This window comes from Stigmatopora argus, chromosome 16 (assembly GCF_051989625.1).
Source record: "Stigmatopora argus isolate UIUO_Sarg chromosome 16, RoL_Sarg_1.0, whole genome shotgun sequence".
Lineage (NCBI taxonomy): Eukaryota > Metazoa > Chordata > Actinopteri > Syngnathiformes > Syngnathidae > Stigmatopora > Stigmatopora argus.
The window spans coordinates 4,145,184-4,165,381 of record NC_135402.1 but is presented as its reverse complement, the minus strand read 5'-3'; the positions used below and the strand labels follow the sequence as shown (position 1 = coordinate 4,165,381).

General features: G+C 39.9%; 2 protein-coding genes across 3 annotated transcripts in view; one reads left to right on the top strand and one right to left on the bottom strand.

Annotated features, from left to right (window-relative positions):
• Positions 1 to 6,135, bottom strand: part of niban2a (niban apoptosis regulator 2a) — an 18,559-nt gene extending 12,424 nt beyond the window's left edge. Inside the window, exons 1-3 of the mRNA XM_077622741.1 lie at positions 6,051 to 6,135; positions 4,650 to 5,135; positions 1,013 to 1,143 (exon numbers count right to left, since the gene is read on the bottom strand). Of these exons, the coding sequence (XP_077478867.1) occupies positions 1,013 to 1,143; positions 4,650 to 4,704 (186 nt within the window). The 5' untranslated portion in view covers positions 4,705 to 5,135; positions 6,051 to 6,135. The remainder of the gene's footprint in view (positions 1 to 1,012; positions 1,144 to 4,649; positions 5,136 to 6,050) is intronic.
• Positions 6,064 to 20,198, top strand: stxbp1a (syntaxin binding protein 1a). Of its 2 annotated transcripts, XM_077622742.1 has the most exons (20): positions 6,064 to 6,198; positions 9,721 to 9,770; positions 9,962 to 10,043; positions 10,137 to 10,213; positions 10,488 to 10,566; positions 11,119 to 11,222; positions 12,377 to 12,525; positions 12,625 to 12,709; positions 12,819 to 12,949; positions 13,016 to 13,123; positions 13,212 to 13,272; positions 13,397 to 13,462; positions 13,552 to 13,632; positions 13,779 to 13,917; positions 14,134 to 14,243; positions 14,319 to 14,420; positions 14,556 to 14,641; positions 14,783 to 14,937; positions 15,846 to 16,003; positions 18,476 to 20,198. In XM_077622742.1, the coding sequence occupies exons 1-19, from the start codon at positions 6,162 to 6,164 to the stop codon at positions 15,953 to 15,955; spliced, it is 1,812 nt and encodes a 603-aa protein (XP_077478868.1). In that variant the 5' UTR covers positions 6,064 to 6,161; the 3' UTR covers positions 15,956 to 16,003; positions 18,476 to 20,198. The 2 variants fall into 2 exon arrangements, with proteins under 2 accessions (XP_077478868.1, XP_077478870.1); XM_077622744.1 differs by lacking the exon at positions 15,846 to 16,003.

Below are 20,198 nucleotides of genomic sequence, written 5' to 3'. Positions count from 1 at the left end.
TCATTAGCCCATATTATTTTTTCTTGATGTTTTTCAAATTAGTCTAATATTAATTATTCAACCCTGTTATTTGTGGTGTCAGGGGGATAGACAGCTTGTCCTTCACATTATAAGAAAGGGGGAGGTAAAACACCACTATGGAATTCCAACAACTCTAATCATGTGTAAAATGTGCTCTACTTTCTACTCCTTGAAAAGCATACCAAAAGATAAACAGTCAATAGACAAAACCTTTAACCGTTTAAAGAGCAAGTGACGAGTCTTGGTCATTTGAAAGCCCCCCAAAAATGGCTTTTACTATTAAAGATTTTTTTATTTCATTCATATTAATTATAAAGACACTCTTATTTTAATGTTAATCAAAAACTAAAATACATTCAAATGAATAGATACAAGAAATACTTCTGTTCAGTCCAAATTAGATTTTGTTTCTTTTAAATAAAGCTTATCAGGCAGGTAAAATTAAAAAAACAGAGAACCATAGTTATGATTGACAGCTCCACAAAGCTTATATAATAACCTCGTTCATAGATTGCCACATTGTTCTAACCAAGCTTTTGTTTACTAACGCCATAGCAACAGTTTTTTATTGCTCATCTTCATAATCGACAACATATTGAGTGGAAAGACATAACCACTGTGGTTAATGGATGACAATCCTGATCATGAATATTTATTACTTTTTCCCCTAGAAGCATCTAATTAACAAATTATATGAGCATTAAAAGCCTTATGGAATCTCCAAATTTGAAAGGAGGCAAAATGTGGTAAAATCAAAATATGTGGTCAAAACAACCAAGTGAAAGATTAGGAATTGTTTTTCCTTTGACTTTTTTGTTATGTGGTGTGGCATCCACCCAATGTGAACTATGGCCAATGGGTTGTTGGGAAATAGTATTTAACTGCAAAGCCTTTCATTTGCCTGGTTATTATAAGGTTTCCTTGTGGTTTTGACTACAAATTTGTTGACATTCTTTCGGGTTGGCTGAGCTAACAGATTAGCCGAACTTGCCTTTCTGTGTAGTAACTGTGATTGCGGTCCACTTCCTCCTTCTAACTCGTACCGGACGCTGTTGAAGAGAGCGACAGCGTACTGCTGTTTGTACAGGTCGCTGAACTGTCGCATCACATCTCTGGTCCTCACTGCAGGAGGAAGGAGAAACATGTTATGAATTGGGAAATGATTGATTGACGTGTAATTGTTTGACCATGATTTGGATTATGCCATTTCACACAGGTCTTTCATTGCGCATTCTTTGTCTAGTGCAACTTATAGTCCGTAAAATACAGTGGATTCTGGGTTCAAACGGTAGAGGAAAAAAAAATACTAATTTAAATGTGCTCCTTTTGAATTCTGGTTCATCTTCCAAATGCAGTTGTATTTTGCAGAACAAAAACCGTCCAAAAAAGATTCATCACAGTTTCCATAACTGCAAAAATGTAGCCGCCGCTTGACCCAATTCTGCCGCTGCCTTCAAGCATATTTCCTCAACAGTTCATCCAAGAAACTACTGGAGGGGATGTGAGACTTTCCCACGTTCCAGTACTGGAAAAAAAATAAGAGTTGATGGGTTTGCCCACTCAGCAGTTGACAACGTTGACTGAGATACGTTTATGGAAGGGACAACAGGAAGAATGGAGCCATCCTGAAGTTGGAGAGCAGGAAGGAAAGAGCTGACAAGTCCACACTGACATGAGAAGAATGAGAAACAGACGAACGGACCCCGGATTGGAAAGAAAGTCTAATCCTATAAATAATACAATGGATATTTTCAAAGATAGTTAAAAGTAAGCTTGATAAATTCGTAAATAGATTTCATGAAAGGTTCGTTTTGTTCCAATGGGAGCTTCTTGTTGCATTCAAGTAAGACACTGGAACACTTTTTTTTAATTCTTATAGTTTTTTAAAGAATTTGAGAGCAGTATCTATCATGTATTCTCTCCCATTGCGAGGCCTTTAGTCCAAAAAAAATGTAACAACTCTATTTTTGCAACGTGCCTCCTCTTGCCAAAGTAAGCAAACCATTCCAGCTTCAGGAACAAATTCTTAAAGCTGAAATGCCTACTTTATCATGAAATTCAGCTTATCAAACTCAATTAAATCAGAAACATTATACTTTTATGCCATTAATTAACATTCTCTGTAAAACCTGAATGTTGCCCGATTGAAAATACTAATAAAAGGCAACAATGCACATTAGCTATTTAGAAAAAGAGGTCAATTGGGGTCATTAAACAGCAACATTGTTTTTTTTCTGTCATAGTGCTCTCACTCTGAACCAAAACAAGCTGCAAGTCAAGCGACGAACAGTACAAACAGTTTTCCATCTCTCCCAATTCTTACCAGCACCATGTTTTCATTATTTCTTTCAAAAAATTGCAGATTGCAGTAGGCAAAAGTCAACACAATTTTCACACTGACTGCTAACATTGAATCAATAGTAGTGTTCAGGTCACTCAATTCCCCAACAAATTCTATGATAAAGTAGAGTAAAATAAAACAAGGATACACGCAAACATTATAGGCCTATGCTTCTTCCAAATAATTTCTACATAGCACAACTGCATGTAACCTCACGCATTTTTGAGGAAGGACTGTCAGCTCTTTTGTGCGTTGGAGCACTCCCAGTGAAACATGAAACTTACTGTAACTGACCCAAAACTAATGCTGACCCCGCTGTTCTCACCAGATCAATCTTGCGTGACAAGTCACGGCTATTACAAATCGATGCAACGCGAGTTTTGCGTGAACCGAAAGCCAGGATGAAGAAATCACAGAGTTCCTGCAAGCACAAACGCGCAGTACCCATTTCATAGCGACCACACAGTAATGTGCCCTTTGGAGTCAAGTGTACACACCAGATGTGCTTAGAAAAACCACAGGAAAAGCTAAGCAAAGAGCAAAAAGTGGGAGGTCACATTGGAGATGGTTTACATGAGGACCAAACCACTATTCTAAACATGCGCAGTACACTGAAACCCGTTTTCGTGTGGACGCGCCATTTGTTTCCAATGGCTCTGACTGAGTGGCCACGCCCATTTTGTTCCAGAGCAGCATGGTTTTCTATTTCTTTTTACTTTGCAGGGTTTCAAATTTGCAAGACTTTCACTTTAAGAAATTTTAACACATTTTACCAGAGGCAAAACCCAACTGAAGAAACTAAATCTCGGTTCGCGACATTCCGAAATACCGATACTTACACGGAAACTGGTTTGCAGGTTTGGTGCTACAGAGACAAAGCAATTAATTTATACACATTAAAAAAGTAGGTAAAACATGCAAGTTTACACACTGGTATTGGTCAATATACAAAAGTATTAACCTTAAATAGATCATTGTGCTAGCATGACCACATTGTAATAAATTGTAAAGTTAATAGTGTCTCTGTTCATTGTGTATATTTTAGTAAATAATTCAACGGATTAAATTCCCGTTATTCCAGAGGAACTGGATAACGAGCCTTTTTTTATAGCACTTCTGTTTTGGATTGCAATGAGTTGAAGAGGCTTTAAATTGCGTAGACACTGCAATTGTTAGGTTTGTTTCTAAATTGGACAGTCTGATTGCTTTCTAGTCATTTCTAACTTGATTATATATTGCTAAAAATGACGAATACAGTTCATGCTGCTGGCTCTGGCAGAAAAATAGCCATGGCTGGCATATATACCCAATTTTCATTGGCTTTTCAGGTACAAACCATTGTTTCACAAACTCTGCCTAGTAACAACTGGCCAGAAATAATTTCCCTAGCTGTACATTACAACATCAGCTTGACAGCTACGTACACCCATTGGAAAGCTGGTGTGAAATTACGCATGTTGCTCAGCACATTGCCCCTGGACAAAGAAAGAATAAAGACCAACTAGGGAGCAACACTCGCTCAGGCTCCCGTCATTTTTCATTCATTTGAAAATGCTCCCAATAAATGCCGTTGGAAAAAAATACATTTTTGCTTCCAAGTCCGAGCATGGCTTTAAGCCAATGACCTCTACTGGAGCCAAATCCTAAAACATTATCCCTTTTCCCCAGATGTTTATAGCCTTGCAGCCAACCTCCCTTTTCAGGGGGAGAGTATTATGAGTCAAGACTCTGGCCCTCTCTACACGTCTCCTCTGCTCCACTCAGCCTTTACGCCTGGTTGGAATAAATCTCCCAGAATGTACAGTCAGTCCACAGTGGGAGGTTTGAGCAATCGGAGACTCAAATAGCAGCCACGACCAATTTACATTGCTCCCCTTAGGGAAACCTACTTATTATGTCTGGGAGGAAGGCCCACAGCAGATTGACCAAGCAGGAACTATTTAGTCAAGAGGAGGAACAGAACACTAGTATGATAAAACAATTTATATGCTATGGTAGAGACGGTCAATATAAGGCACCCTTCCTGGGAAGCAATTGGCAGGTGATAATTGCTGTTATTGTGGAGACATTATAAGACTTAAAAAAGGCATGCAACATCTATTGAAATAAACAACTTGACCAGTTAGACAAAAGATAGGGGGCGTTTTACATTTAAAGGCATAAAACCTGGTTGGTACTAGACTAGAGCAACGACGAATTATTCTGGCATACCTAATGACACCAAATAAAATGTCGTTGTCGTTCAACAATTAAAAGGGTGTTGTTGAGGCACTCCCTCCCCTCATACCTGCAATCGTCTCCCGCTTGCTTTCGTCCAGGTGAGAGGAAACCACGTCCCCCATGGTCGCAGGAGAACCGACGACTCGCTCGCTCACAATCCCCGATTTCGAGCGTGTAATGTCGGCGAGATTCCCAGGCTGAAAGGCTTTGGAACCGTCTCCGATCGAGAATCGCGAGGGCTTCGGCAATGCTTCTCCTGCAGCTGATCTCGTTTTTTTTTACTACTGCTGCTGCTACTGCTGTTGCTGCTGCTTCTATTCCTCTGCCAGGGTTTTGTTCCGAGCAGTTCTGGGCAAAGTGACAACACCCCGGCGGCAGGCGGGGACGAGAAGAAGGAGGTGGCGAATGCACGGTTCGGATTCAGGAAGGCAGGACACACCTTCTGGAAGTCATCACTGGTCCAACGTGTTAAGGCTGCCCTGCTTAGGGTGTGGCCAGCAGCGGCTCGGTTTCTCCACAACACCCCGCTTGGAGTCTTGACTTTACTGTAGTACTGCTCTTTTGTGTTAAGATGAAGGTGGACTTGTGTATCTTGGGGCTAGAAAATACCCTATATGACGTTGTTGGATGTCGTTATGTCTCTGGCTTTCCAAACACCTTCGATAATATTGACATCATTTATTTTCTGGATAATCATGTCGTTTTTTCTAATATTAGGTACGGCTTGTCCTATTTTATTCCTTCGCTCGCTCTGATATTAATATGATGCCCTCTTCTGGATTTTGTTGAACGTTACAAGATAAATTTTTCATGTATTTTCGTGGTCAAAAGAAAGTCTAGGAATTGTATTTTAATATGTTTAGTTGTACTATGTGATTATCAACTACTTCACAACCATATATAATTATATTAGCCCTAGTGCTACTGATTTTGAATATTTAATTATATATATAATGTTATGTTAAGTTTCCATAAACAACGTGTTTCCAAAACACTAACAATTGCATTCTTTCCAGAGAGGACTGCATTTTACTTGGATAATAGTTTATATAAATCGTGTTTACATGTTGTACTGTGTGTATTTTATTTTGAATAGTTTTTCGCCCTGATATTAAAAACACCTCGCTTCTTTATGTAACATGTAATTGATTGATCTATGTGTGCCACAAAATCATATGTATGTTTGACTGTGATTACAAATATATTTAGAAAAAAACAACAACTAGCGCACAGTAGTGAAAATAAAATCCTTATTTTACTGGTGCATTTTGATCTTATAAATGTTGCTCCCATCTAATCCGCTTTAAAATCCCTAACTACAGACTATGACCTAATTACAGTACCCATTAAAAACATTTATATTGTTAGTTTTAAATGAGTAAAAGGAAAGTCATGTTTTTTTGGCTAATTAGACGCATTAGTTAGTCCAAGTTAGTCCGATAGCTGTGCGCACGAGGCGGAAGGATACATTGTGTCTCCTAGCGAAGGCTCCTCCGCAGTGATGATGGGAGGAGGAAGAGGAGGAGGAGGAGAGGAGGACTAGAGTGAGGAAGCACTCGACACGACACTCGGCATCATCATGGCACCTATCGGATTAAAGGCAGTGGTCGGAGAGAGTAAGAATCTTCATTTTAATATCCCTAATTAGCCACAATGGTGTCATCGCTGTATTTTGTCGTCCTTTTGAATGCAAGTGCTTGTGGGGGGATGCGGATGGATGTGCTGGTAAAATGGTGTAGTGAAAAGGATGGAGGTAACCTGCAGAGTCGGGCTGTTGCGGCGACTATGCGCCAATGTCAATGCCAATAAATAAAAAAAAAAACATCTATAAATGATGTTGAGACGCCATTGATGAATGGCAGTGGGAAAATGCACCCCGCGCACACCCTAATATGCCTCACTAATATACACGCACCTCATCACTGTATAGGTCTGCATTGGTATTGAGCACAAAAATAAAAAGCTTCCAGTGGTTTGATTTGCCCGTGTGAGCTATTCTAAGGCTATATATTGATTACTGTGTTATTTGAAATGGATTCTCGGAGCTTAGTGTTTTCGGCAGTGCCTCACCCCTGCGTAAAATAGAGCTATTCTACGCCCAAAGGTTGATGCAAGCTTCAGGCTGCTGTATCGCACGTTCATGGCGGATGATATTAAGACGATATGAATTGCCTTTGATCGTTTTAAGGAGAAATGATGTCCACAATTTGTATTATACGCGCAGAAGCATAACATTTAGCATGCCGGTCGGTTATTTCCAAGAGGAATCTTTTGCACTGTTAGCCGTAATTTAGATGATTCATTCCGGAGAGGATGCTCTCTACTCTGGTGTCTTCTGTGTGTGTGTGCGTTTGTGTGTATGTGTGTGTGAGTGTGTGAGTGTGTGTGAAATGCAGGCCTTAATACAGAGGCGCAGCTTCATTTTAGGCTTGGCTCAACTGGATGAAAATATTAGTGGAGTTCCCAGGCAAGGCTGTAATGACAACTTTCAAGTTATGTAATTGGGAATTGTTTCTATTTTATTGCAGTATTGTGTGATTTTTCAAAATAGAGATTTGCAGGTAAATGGTGCATCAAAATACAAATCGTAATTGCAGCACCGATACATAATTTACTGTAATGAAATATGCTTACTATATCTCACTTTGTTGACCTGAGTCATGCTCACAATAATATGTTGGTTATTTAACAGTGTGCCATACACAAACACTTAAAACCAATTGATATCTAAAAATAAGCCTAAAACATGATGCAAACGTCACAATATTTACAAGTATCTTATTTCACTAGGAAGTGACATGATTAAAATACTGCATCAGTAACAGCCCTAACTAACCTCCTACCAAAACCTTTAATATAAATTATTCATTAAGGTTTTATAACTTGCATGACAGTGCAACCAAGCAAAGTTAGGAATTGCATTCCATCAGGTTTAGAGCATTATTAACAATTACAATAACAAGGCAGTACTAGGTCGTATATGGGCCTGCAAAGGGGGAACACCTGCGCTCTGTTTGGCTGAGGTGACAGAAGAGCCAGGATTGGTGGAGGGAGTGTGGGCAGAGAGAAGAACCATCATGGGTCCACTCTGCAGCAATACATGTAAACGATGGGGATGGGGGATGGGAAGCGAGCATTGCCTCCTTTTTTATGACTTCTTATATTAGAGCAAAAGGAAAATGAGGCCAAGTGACCAGAATCCTACTACTCAGCCAATGACTACCAATTATACCATGATAATATATTCAATTTAAACAATCACCTCCTTTTGATAAGCTGGGAAAATAATCGCATGGTTTTATCTTTGACAAATAAATATGTGCACTCTTGCGAACACAAATCCTGATCATAACATTGTATGGCAGTTCTAGTATTCCAAAAATTGGCAAAATGACAAAACGTACTTACTCAACTCATGCCCACACAAAATCACTTGATATTCCAAGGCCTTGGTCACTCTTCTACAATTGGTTTGTGTTCATTTCATATTGGTACGGAATCAGTCATTTCGGGTAAGAAATGAAGGTAAAAAAGGGTGGTCTTGGGAAGATAGTAAAATAGCATGACTGAAAGCATCCTCATCACATGATCTGAAATCCAAATGAAGACATAACATTAGCAGGCTACAAAATGACCTTGGAAACCACAGCGGTAGACTTGTCTGGCTTCTATGTGTGCTGCAGTGCCTGCAGCCCTTGTTTTTTTGTGAATCATGCACGCACAAGGCATACACGGACGGCTTTACCGTACAGACACGGTCGCTATCACTGCAGTTTATGAAGGCCTGCTATTTCTAAAAATAACAAGAACTTTTAATAAAAATAAAAGCCCTCGTTCTTACATTGAGGAAGAGTGCTGCGTCACAGCTGACCTCCTCTTTCTTAGCTCACCATCCCCCTCACGATGCACACACATTATGTGTTTACACACAGATATGAGCACATGTCAAACTGAAATAGAAGGTGAGGCATTCTTGTCGTTTTTACAGTATGCTTCATTTTGGATGCAAGTTGTAATCATGGGAATTGAATTCTTGCAATAATTTTTGAATAATCATCCATTGGGAAAGAGCTTCTTGTCACACCAATTACAAATTTAGACGTTTTTATGGATCTGTTCAAAGCGAGTGTATTGTTCAAAATATTTGACACAGTTCACACTCCAACTGATATATTTGACATGATTCTGTACATAGTATCTCCCATCTCTGATTAATATGTATGTATTTCAATATAGACTTATACCCTGATTCTTCTTTGAGTACAAGAGTAAGGATGTGTATCCTGTTAAACTGGACAGGAGAGTAATTATTAGGCTTGTGTGTGTACATGTGTGTATTTGGTTGACACAGCTGTTGCACTGTGTTTAACCAGGTCCCTTTCTCGGTCTTGTCTTGTATTGTTCGAATTGCTATCTGGACATCACAGGGTACAAATCAAATCATTGCCTCTTAATGACATCTTCAGAAGCTTTGTGGCAAATTCACCGTGAAAATGCTATTTCTTTTTTCTATATCATTTGCTTAAGTTCAATGAATATAACATGTTCCTCATTTCTTTTTAAATAGCATACGTTAGTTGCTTTTTTGGGCCCTACCAGAACAATTGGTTCCAAAACCTAACAATAAATACACTCTTCGACCTGATCGATCTTTCCAAGCCGGACAACTCCATGTATAAATTTATATTAAAACAACATGGATAATTTGCAAGGGATTTGGGCCAATATACAGAAAATATTGTTCCATGGCACTTGAGAGCTGTTGTTGGATAGCATTTATTAATCTTGCGTGACTTTTGCATGCTATTGTCGTCACTCTATGATTTCATTGGCCTTTCAGAACCAGTAGCTTGTTGCAATCAAAAACTGTATTACTAATTTAAGGGTGTCACTGGCCTCACCCATCCTTAGTCTAACATTCAGTCAATCACTATCAAATTATTGGCCCAATGTATTTGTATGTATCTATATGTATATAGTCAGTATGTGAAGCCACTCTGGTACATTATCAAACAAATCTCTACTCTAATCTAGTACATTTTGACATTTTAAATAAGTATAAAGACAGTGCCATCGACTCCACTGTCAGTAGCACATATTGCACACATCCTAATGACGATCCCTCTTATTCATTGCAGAAATTATGAATGATGTCATCAAGAAGGTGAAGAAGAAGGGAGAATGGAAGGTGAGGAGTCATTATTATACAATGACTGCTGCAAGGTTGTCTGCCTAACAGCCACAACGACTAATTGAAACTGCTACTAATTCATCTTCAGCATATAGCAAAGCTAAAACGTTGAAAAAACATTTAGTATAGCATTGTACTATTGCAAATTTTGAGGAAATAAGAGTATTCCTTCTTGTTCACATTTACAGGCCCTGATTGTGGACCAGCTTAGCATGAGGATGTTATCCTCTTGCTGCAAGATGACAGACATCATGACAGAAGGCATTACTAGTAAGTGAATTGGTCTCCCTGGTTTGTTTTCATGTGAACCTACGATATTATAAGGTTTACTTACATCAATGTATGTTTTTATTGTTCATCCAGTTGTGGAGGACATCAACAAGCGGCGAGAGCCTCTCCCCACCCTAGAGGCCATTTTTCTGATAACACCTACAGAGAAGGTACGAATGCAGATAGCAAAATGTTTACTTTCACTGTCATAAGATACAATATGAAAAACAGCATTGTTCATAATACGATGCAATTCTATTTGTGGCACAATGTGCAAATGATAAAGTGTATAATCAAGATAGATGAACATTTTTTCATAGATAATTTTCCAATGGACTAAAATATATCTCGGTCAAAATGCTACTATACACATGTAAATACTGTACCTGATTTTGTATATGCTTCCAAGTGTAGTACAGTTTCTCTTCTGTTTCACATCTGCAGTCGGTCCATACCCTTATTGGAGACTTCAAAGACCCTCATTCAGCGAAATACAAAGCAGCCCATGTTTTCTTCACCGACTGTAAGTATTTGCAAGATGGCGCAATTTGTGCAGTTTTGCACATTTCTGCTTTTGATGCAGAAGGCACAAAGATCTAACCCTTTTTGCATCATGGTTTCTTGGGATTGGGGAATTGTTCGAGTGTCACCTGCTGTGTCTTTTCTGGCTCTCCTTCCCTTGGGTGACCCAGGTGTTTGTTATTGTCATGAACCTCTGCCTGTCTATTTTAAACCCGTGTTGGTGTGCGTCAGCGTAGAAGTATTTTTTTTCTTTTTTTCTTGGTTATGTTCACCTTTTGTCGGTCTGCATCTCCTGAAAGACAGCCAGAAAAGACACAGCAGATGACACTCATGAACAATCATGCAGACAGGACAAAAAAAAGGGAACAAACACCCAATTAGGCAATAATAGCTATCTTAATCCTATGACAAATAGCAATGACAGTACTACCCATCTGCTATATGTACAATTGGCTCTAATAATAATAAAACAATAACTTCACCTACTGTATGCAATGCTTAGATGATCCGTATTTTCAAAACATTTGTTTACATTTCCTCCTCTCTCCATCAGCCTGTCCAGATCCTCTGTTCAATGAGCTGGTGAAAAGCCGTGCTTCCAAAACCATCAAAACACTGACCGAGATCAACATCGCCTTTTTGCCCTACGAGTCTCAGGTAGTGAATTCAGCCATGTCCACTGAACTGTAAAAGAGATAAAGGTAGTATTTTAGAAAAATCATTTGTTGTGATTTTTTCTCTCTCAAAGACTGTAGTGTCTAGTGGAGGCAAGATGAAAAATAATTGGAAAGTAATGGGGTTTTGGCAGATTTAGATGGTGGCGAGGCGGCAACTGTTATGAACAGACAAGGATAGTAACATGGGTAGAGAAAAGGTCATGACAAACCATCAATTGTTCACTGAACACAATGTTACTGAGTCACCAGACTGGTGGTATCAGCTTGCCTCTCTGAATGGCTTTTCAATTCACAAATCTCACTATTTTTATTTTGTTGCCCTTTTTGACACTTAATTCAGCCCCTCCTTCTTTATTTGGTCATCCTCTTTTACTTTCTCTAAGGATGACTTTTCTCTCCACACCATGCTATGCTCCATCCTGTCTACTGTTATTAATTCAGAGTCAGTGATTTCATGCTCCAGGGCAAAGGGCTGCCTCATAGCCCCGCCCACATGCTGATGTAAAACTCCCCGTTTGGATGAGCAAAGATCCACGTAGGGAAAGTTGGCCAATTGTAGCGGAGCTGACACAGGGACCCTTCTGCTTTGCAGAGGCTGGGTCATGTGATCGCGGGCAGATGGGGTAGGAGGCGGCAGGGTTTGGAAGAGTAACGAAACAGGAGAGAAGGAAGGAAATGAAGCGAAGACATTGAAGTTGGTGATGAATTGTCACAAAAAAGCATTGAGGGGACAGTATGGCTTGTTAGTATATCCGTTTTTGCTACCACAACCAAGATGGCGTCGTTCAAGTGGCAGCCGGTGGCGGTAGCTCCGTCCACTCTTGCTCGTTTTGTGTTTTTGCTGCTTTTCTGTCTTAATGATTTGATTTGGTGATTCTTAATGATCCCATTTACTTTGATTTGCTTTGTACTTTGCGCCTTTCCTTTGTTGTTCTGCGGCCTTTGCGACTGCACTGTCTAACTTATAACTATGCCTTTTCTTGCTACTGTCACAATGAAATTTCCCGAATACGGGATGAATAAAGTTATCCAATCCAATCCAATGTAAAGGAGATTTGTATACTTTGTGAGAAGTTGTAGGACTCAGAGTATTAAGCAAAACTAACCTCAAGTTGTGTGGTTTTCTCCATGCAGGTGTACTCTCTGGACAATGCTGATGCCTTTCACAGTTTCTACAGCCCGCATAAGACCCAATTGAAGAACCCTGTGATGGAGAGGCTGGCTGAGCAACTGGCCACACTGTGCGCCACACTTAAGGAGTACCCTGCCGTCAGATACAGAGGGTGAGCACAAAGATAGTTTGGGGATACAGTAGATCTCCTGCCATTTGTATTTATTCCTCACAACTGCTTCCATCCATCGGGCATCTATCCATAAATTAGGGACTACAAAGACAATGCAACCCTGGCTCAGCTGGTTCAGGATAAACTGGATGCCTACAAGGCGGATGACCCTACCATGGGAGAGGTAGGCCTTATTTTATGACATTTTCTTCAGGATTTCTAGGAGTATACTTTTCAAGTGAAATTATTTCCACATTGAAAACATAGATAACCTTCTATGTCTAAATGTGCAGGGTCCGGATAAGGCTCGTTCACAGTTGATCATCCTGGACAGGGCATTCGACCCCGTCTCACCTGTACTGCATGAGCTGACCTTCCAGGCTATGGGCTATGACTTGCTGCCCATTGAAAACGACGTTTACAAGTAGGCAAAAATAGGAGGATTTTTTTACATAACTGAAACTATTTGACTTAAATTGCTTTTGCTCAGGTATGACACCAGTGGGATGGGAGACAACCGTGAGAAAGAGGTTCTTTTGCATGAAGACGATGACCTGTGGGTCAGCCTGAGACACAAACACATTGCCGAGGTGTCCCAGTGAGTGTTTTCCTAATCATCCGAACACTTCTACAGTCTTCATTATGCCGTATCCAAAAGTGTACTCAATTTTTTTTAATACATTAAGGGAAGTGACACGTCAGCTGAAAGAGTTTTCTGCCAGCAAGAGAATGAACACTGGAGAGAAGGTAATGGGACTGATTCAGTCATTAACAATTCCGAGGTTTTCCTAGTATTTTGTGAAATATACTATACACTCAATTTGTTCTCTTCTGAGTTGAGTGTAATTTGATGTTGATTTTCTTTCAATAGACCACAATGAGAGATCTGTCCCAGATGTTGAAGAAGATGCCTCAGTATCAGAAGGAGCTAAGCAAGGTGTTGTTATATGCACATGGGTCTTTTGGTTTTTAATTTTTTAAACTCCCGTTTGTGGGAATGCTAATCAGGTATGATGCATTTTCCAGTACTCCACTCACCTCCAGCTTGCTGAAGACTGCATGAAGCATTACCAGGGGACAGTAGACAAGCTGTGCCGTGTGGAACAGGTGAAACTGCAGCAAAAACAGAAGATGTTCTTTTAACGATTTATAACCGTACAGAAACATGTATTTGTTGGCCGGTGCAATTAGACCATGATTATTTTGAGTGTTGAAGAACTAGGCCCTTGGACATGTAACGTTGTGTGTTGTAGGACCTTGCGATGGGCACAGACGCCGAGGGGGAGAAGATTAAAGATCCAATGAGGGCCATCGTACCCATTCTGCTGGATGCCAATGTCAGCACTTATGACAAAATACGCATCATCCTGCTGTACATCTTCCTCAAGAACGGTATGAGAACAGTACACACTTTATAAAGTACATTTTCAAGCTACCACCACACATGTTATATGAAATAACATCTCTGCTTCTACACCAAATTTGAATGCGGGCAAGCAGGAAAGAGCTGTTACAGCTTCTCCACTGTTGCGACGTCATAATTAAAAAAATGCTAATAACATGTTCAGTGCACAAGAGGGATATGTAATGTGTACGCGTGTGTTTTAGGCATAACGGAGGAGAACCTGAACAAGCTCATCCAGCACGCTCAGATCCCCCCTGAAGATAGTGAGATAATCACCAACATGGCTCATCTGGGAGTGCCCATTGTCACAGACGTAACGCTTCTCTCACTCAGTGATATCATTCAAATTTGGATTTGATCTTGCACTTATCGTTTCCTTTGTCTTCAGTCAACCCTTCGTAGAGGTAAGAAATTGGACAGAAAGGAACGAGTGAGCGAGCAGACCTATCAACTGTCCCGTTGGACACCACTGGTTAAGGACATCATGGAGGTGTGTTACAAGTCGCAATTCATTTCTCAATGGATATTTGTCGTTTTAATTCTACCATTTGAAATGGCTAGATTATCATTAACAGCATTTAAAAAAAACTATTATAATTTTAGGTGTACTTTATTCCCTCTGCAGGATGCCATTGATGACAAACTAGACACTAAGCACTACCCCTACATCTCCACTCGCTCTTCTGCCTCTTTCAGCACCACTGCTGTCAGGTACAAATACTCCAATTTGTCCAAATGGAAAAAAATACAAATGATTGACGGGTATTTGGGATGCTCCACCCCCAAATCCTCTGACACCCCTGACCGAGAGTAGACTCACTAATAATGTAACATGCTTCTGCTCCCTGATAGTGCTCGGTACGGACACTGGCACAAGAACAAGACACCCGGAGAATACCGCACCGGCCCTCGTGTCATGGTCTTCATTATCGGGGGAGTGTCCTTCAGCGAGATGCGCTGTGCCTACGAGGTCACACAGGCCAATGGGAAGTGGGAAGCCATCATTGGTGAGTTGAGCGAACGGGGAGGGGAGGGGTTGATTGCAAGAAGTAGGCAATCATTTTAAAAAAATGATATTTGTGCCAGGGTATAGGTCACCTTGTGCGGAAAACCCTTCCTGTCCCCTTATTCCTGCTTCAATTATCTTAACTTGTTGCTATTTTCCTTGCTTTTGTTGTAAACACTCATTCTTGAATCAAATGAACTCAATGATTTTCAATATCTATATATAATAAGGACAGAAAACTGGCAAACCATCGGCTTTAAAGCTATCGTTAACTGTGAAAAACGATTTTTGTTGATATTGTGCCTATATACATTCACTTTCCATGGACTGAGCCCACCAAAAACAGCAAAAATATATTGACATACCACGGTTATGCCCCCTAAAGTCCACAAGGTAGCAGTAAATGCCGACTTTTCTTTAAGTGAAGCTCCTCAACTCACCTCAGCACCAAGATGCCACGAGATGGTGTCGAATGCTGTTTGCCAAAAAAATAAGAGACAAGTGTTAGCAACCCATAGTTACAACATGTCTATTAATGTGTGTGGTGTCTTACGTTACAGTAGCCCCGACTGTCATGGACTGTTGATTTTAATGTCTTCTTAACGCTTCTTTGTGCTGCTCTTTTCCACGTTCCTGTTTTGCTCTGCTTCAGCTCGTCTTTTAAAACCGTCCGTCTTTCGTTGTGTCTTTTTCTGTCTCTCTGCCTTCCTAATGTTTTTGTTCGATATATATCCCTGTGTGCGTGTTTACTGTCAAACCATCAGGTAAATGCGTGTCTCTGTGTGTCTGTGCTTGTAAGAGCGGCTGGTTGTTGTTGTTTTTTCCAAACCCTTTGTTTGTCAGAGTGGATGGAGGGCCTGCTCACGTGTTGAGAGACGAGTGGTGAAGCCACCTCTGTTCCTCCTACAGGTTCCACCCACATGCTCACCCCCACCAAATTCTTATCGGACCTCCAGCACCCCGACTTCCGAGAGTCAACTAGGGTGTCCTTTGAGGACGCAGACGCCTCAGACGAGTGAGGCAGAGACAGATTGGGAGGGAGGGAGAGAGAATTCACACAGAAAAAAGTAAAGGCAGCCGCTCAAGAAGCCCTTTCTGAACTTTTAACAGTACAAGGGCTTCCTTGTTCTTTTTTTAATCACTCAGTAGTGTTTTATGTACTTCCACCCCCCTCCTCCCTCTTTGTGACCCTCAGGGATGGGTAATTCATAGCCTTTGCTCGCCGCATGGGCCGCTCTGTCAGAGTATGTTACAGCGTCAAAGAAAATTGGAATTGCAGTATTTGGAGTCTAGACATAGTCCGCATGTAACTGGCTATATCACAGGCTGTAATTATCTCAAAAACGGCTTTTCTCCTTACAAAAATATCATTCCAAAAATGCGATTCATACTATAGTGCGACTTATATCTCTATTTTTCCTCTTCATTGTTTATTCTTTGGCTTGTGCGACTTATACTCAGGTGCGACTTATACTCAGGTGCGACTTATAGTCCGAAAATACGGTAGGTTTACAGCAAAACTGACACAAACTTAGAATATTCAAACACCTTAATGTTCAACAAAACCATATAATTCTGACGTCTAACTGCTCTCGTATACAAATAATTGAACTATACTTTAACGGAAAATAAATAAAGTGTCACATTCAAACATAAGAAAACGGGATGTTGCATTGGTGAAATACCAAAATACAAATTATGTCATTTTATCATAGGAAATCCTGCAATCTTAATGTTAGACTATATTATATAGATGTATAAATTTTTAAGGCATAAACAAGCTAAAAAATGAGCACAGATGCTGCGGTAATATCGTTCTACTTGAACACACGGTCAATATCACTTAACGCTAGTTTTGACAAAACTAGAATTTCAAAAAATTGTCGGTACAGATAAAAATTAAAGGACATAAAGATAGGAGAACGTTGAAGAGCGGCCATGCTCGAGTGGGTCGGCCATCCCCCATCCCTGCTGCCGTTTCCTATCATCTCTACTGGGTGGATTAAATCGCCCCTCGCTGGTGTAGACTCACCGTTAACCGCTCACTTCAGATTTAATCTACCCCGAGATCCATCTTTTTTTGTTACTTTTTTAAAACATTTTTCAAAGCAGTGGTCACGACAATCACCTTGATTATTTTCCAGGACATGGTTGAAGCTCATTAAAAGAGAATCTCCTTTCTCCCTTGATGTTGTGTTGTTCTATCATCACATGCCCACCTGGCTCATCAGCAGAGGGTGCTGTTATAAAATCTCCAATTTGGTGATGGTTCCTTTTCCAGAATTGTCTTTTTTTTGGTCTAAATGACTACATGGGTGACGCCTCTCTGCTGAGTGTGGCTATGCAGCATTGCTTCACCTGATATGCATCAGCAAACTAACAACTAACGACAACATTATTCGAATAACAGCATTCAAACAGCCAATTTTGATTCAAATTTTAGCCTTTAAAAAAAAAATCCTATAAATAGTTGCATCCTTGGAGCAGGAAATGAAATATATTCATTCCCGCGTCTGTCCCCTCTCTGGAAGGAACATGTTGTTACAGCACATCATTTTCATCCCTAACATAGCCACTGAGGTGATTTCATTTTCAGAACCAAGTTTTATTTATGGTTCTTAAGTTGGCAGTATGTCTGCTTTGGCGCATACTGTCTTTTACATTCAATGCACAAATGGCCATCCCTTACCTACAGAAAGTACCTGTGTTTGTTACGCATTTTAGACGTAACCAAGCACAAGAAGTCAGTACCGTAGTTAGTCAAAACGTTGTTTGTTTCTGTGCTACAAAGCCGCATGTGAGACCCTGTGCGATCCAAATGAAATTGGAGTTGCTGCTCTTTACTATAAATATTTTTGGGGGGATTGAAGAAATAATTCAACAATGCAAGTGAGAAAAAAGCAAAGCATGGAGCTTTGCAGTGGAAACAAACAATGCAAGTTGAAATGTGTGTTGTAAGGAGTAAATCAAATGGTCGGACCTTTTTTGGGGGGACAAAATTATGCTTAGAACTGGTGGTAATAAGATTGAATTAAATGATTGAACTAAAGATGTTTGCTTTACTCCACGCCTGTACCTGGTGAGTTAAAATTGACAAAAAAATGTGTCTTCAGCTGTCTTTTGCGGTTCTTATTTCACCTGTCAATTAACTGTTAGTTAAAACATTACCTACCTGTTCGGTGTAACCGGCCAACTTAAGTCATCACATCAAATTATAGTCAAAAAGCCACAATGTGCCATTTATAACTCCCACAAAATGACAGCATATCGCTGCATTCATCTCAACAAAAACCCCAACCAACACAAGCACAATTATTTGTATTTAAATGTACAGACTATTATAAACATATACTTGATGCCTAGTATGTAGCATTAAAATGACTACAGTAAGACTGTTTTAGCTGGTTTTTAAACACACAGTACACTTCTTATAACCACCATTAGAATAGCGAGAGCTGAAAACGCATTTTTACGTCCTGTCTATGTTTATACATATACCTAACTGCATTTGCATGTTTGTTTTTGTCCTCACTCCTCAGGATCAACCAACATCTTTACCCCCACCAGCCTGCTCGAGCACCTCAAGTCCATGAACAAACCAGATGAAGAAGTGACAAGTTAAAAAATCCCCTCCCTTCACCCATCTCCTTCTTACTTTCCCCTTTGTGTGAAAAATTCCTTTGTGTCTGCATCTTGCTTGAGTAATAAAAAAAAGACATCGAACTATATGTTAAAACAAAAGAATCAAAAGAACTGTTCTCACGTTTTTGCAACGGATTTAATCATCCGCTGCCACTGACGTCCGGTCCACTTTAACCAATGGAATACTATACCAAAATGTAAGTGTACTGTATGCTACAAAACCTGCTAGAATAAGGTCAATCTTGTCGGTCGCCCCGTGTCACCTGCTTTGTCAATGTTTGCGAAAGCAGGTAGAGGGATGTTCTGTTTGAGAGGTTGTAAATTACAGCAGATCAACCAACATGCAATATATATAAGTATATATATATAAATATATTGAACCGAAGAGGATTTGCCCCTGCTGTCCATTTCAGATGTTTGTATCAAGTAGCATGCTTGGACTTGTCTGTGTTTGTATCCAGTGTGGATGTTTTTGGAAGCTACTTTTTCCTCTTCTAAGATGTTGTGTTCGGGATATTGGGATACTTTACTGAAAGACCTTTCCGCTCTCAGAACCACGACTTTGACTCCACCTTGCAACTCAGTGTATTAGGTCGAGACTATGCAAATTCACCACAAGAATGCTATAGCGGTCACATTATCCGACCTGAGCTGCCGCCAAAAAGAGACTAGTTAGAATTCTAGGTACCGAATACTAGAGTGCGCTTTGACACCCTCCTACGCACATGATGTATTCTGACCGTGTGGTAATAATCGACATGACTGAGATCAAGGTTGAGTCTGTGATAGTGGCGGTTTGGAGAAGTGTCTATTGATTTTTTTGTTTTTTTTCCTCCCTGAAGAAAATCATCCCTCCTTTTGACTGCCAGGACTTAAGTATTCAGTAAGAGCCCTCCTCCAGACCAGTAAAACAGAAAAAGCACCCAATGACTGTCATATTTTCATGTTTAAAGAGCTGTTGCTTGCTTATCCATGATGAATACTCCAAAAGGCCTGTTGTATTTCAGTATTGTATCCTGTCAGTCTTAATTATTGCTTAGTAATGTTTCATTGGATCATGCGCTGAGTAGTGTTGTGTATATGCCATATGTTGCTGTTTAGTGTCTCTGACTGGTGATGTTTGCAATTGTGAAGTAGTGCACTTTTCCTTTATTAGAACGCCACGTTGTTTGCGATGTTTTAGCTGTAGCTGTAGTTGATGACAAAGTAATGACAAAAAGATCTATTTTCTTTGCCTGATTTCCCCCCCTTTGGTGAAATGTAAATCCTCTCAATGGTGAATGGCTTTGCAAGAGTAAAATACCAATTTAGAAAAAAAAAAAATCATTTCCTTCACCTTTTTCCTCTTCCAAAAACAAGTTGAATATTGCACTATAATAAGTTTTCTGTACTGCTAATGCTTGTTTTTCTATTGATTTGCTGTTCTGTAGGACTAATTGTCAAATTGCTTGATTTATTTTCAAATTATTTATCAGAAAAAGAAAAAAAATCTGCACATTAGTCTGTCCTAAACTGTTTAACTTATTGGGAATGTATGTTTGCGAGTGTTGAAGCACAAACAATACTTCCATGTGTAACATATATGTACTAAGGCTGTGGAATAAACTGGCTTCCATTACA

Bases quoted from the DNA above. Each gene is read 5' to 3' on its own strand.
- stxbp1a (XM_077622742.1), top strand. From the start codon at position 6,162: ATGGCACCTATCGGATTAAAGGCAGTGGTCGGAGAGA. The intron at 6,199-9,720 runs GTAAGAATCTTC...TATTCATTGCAG, and splicing joins AAAGGCAGTGGTCGGAGAGA to AAATTATGAATGATGTCATC. The intron at 13,918-14,133 runs GTATGAGAACAG...CGTGTGTTTTAG, and splicing joins GTACATCTTCCTCAAGAACG to GCATAACGGAGGAGAACCTG.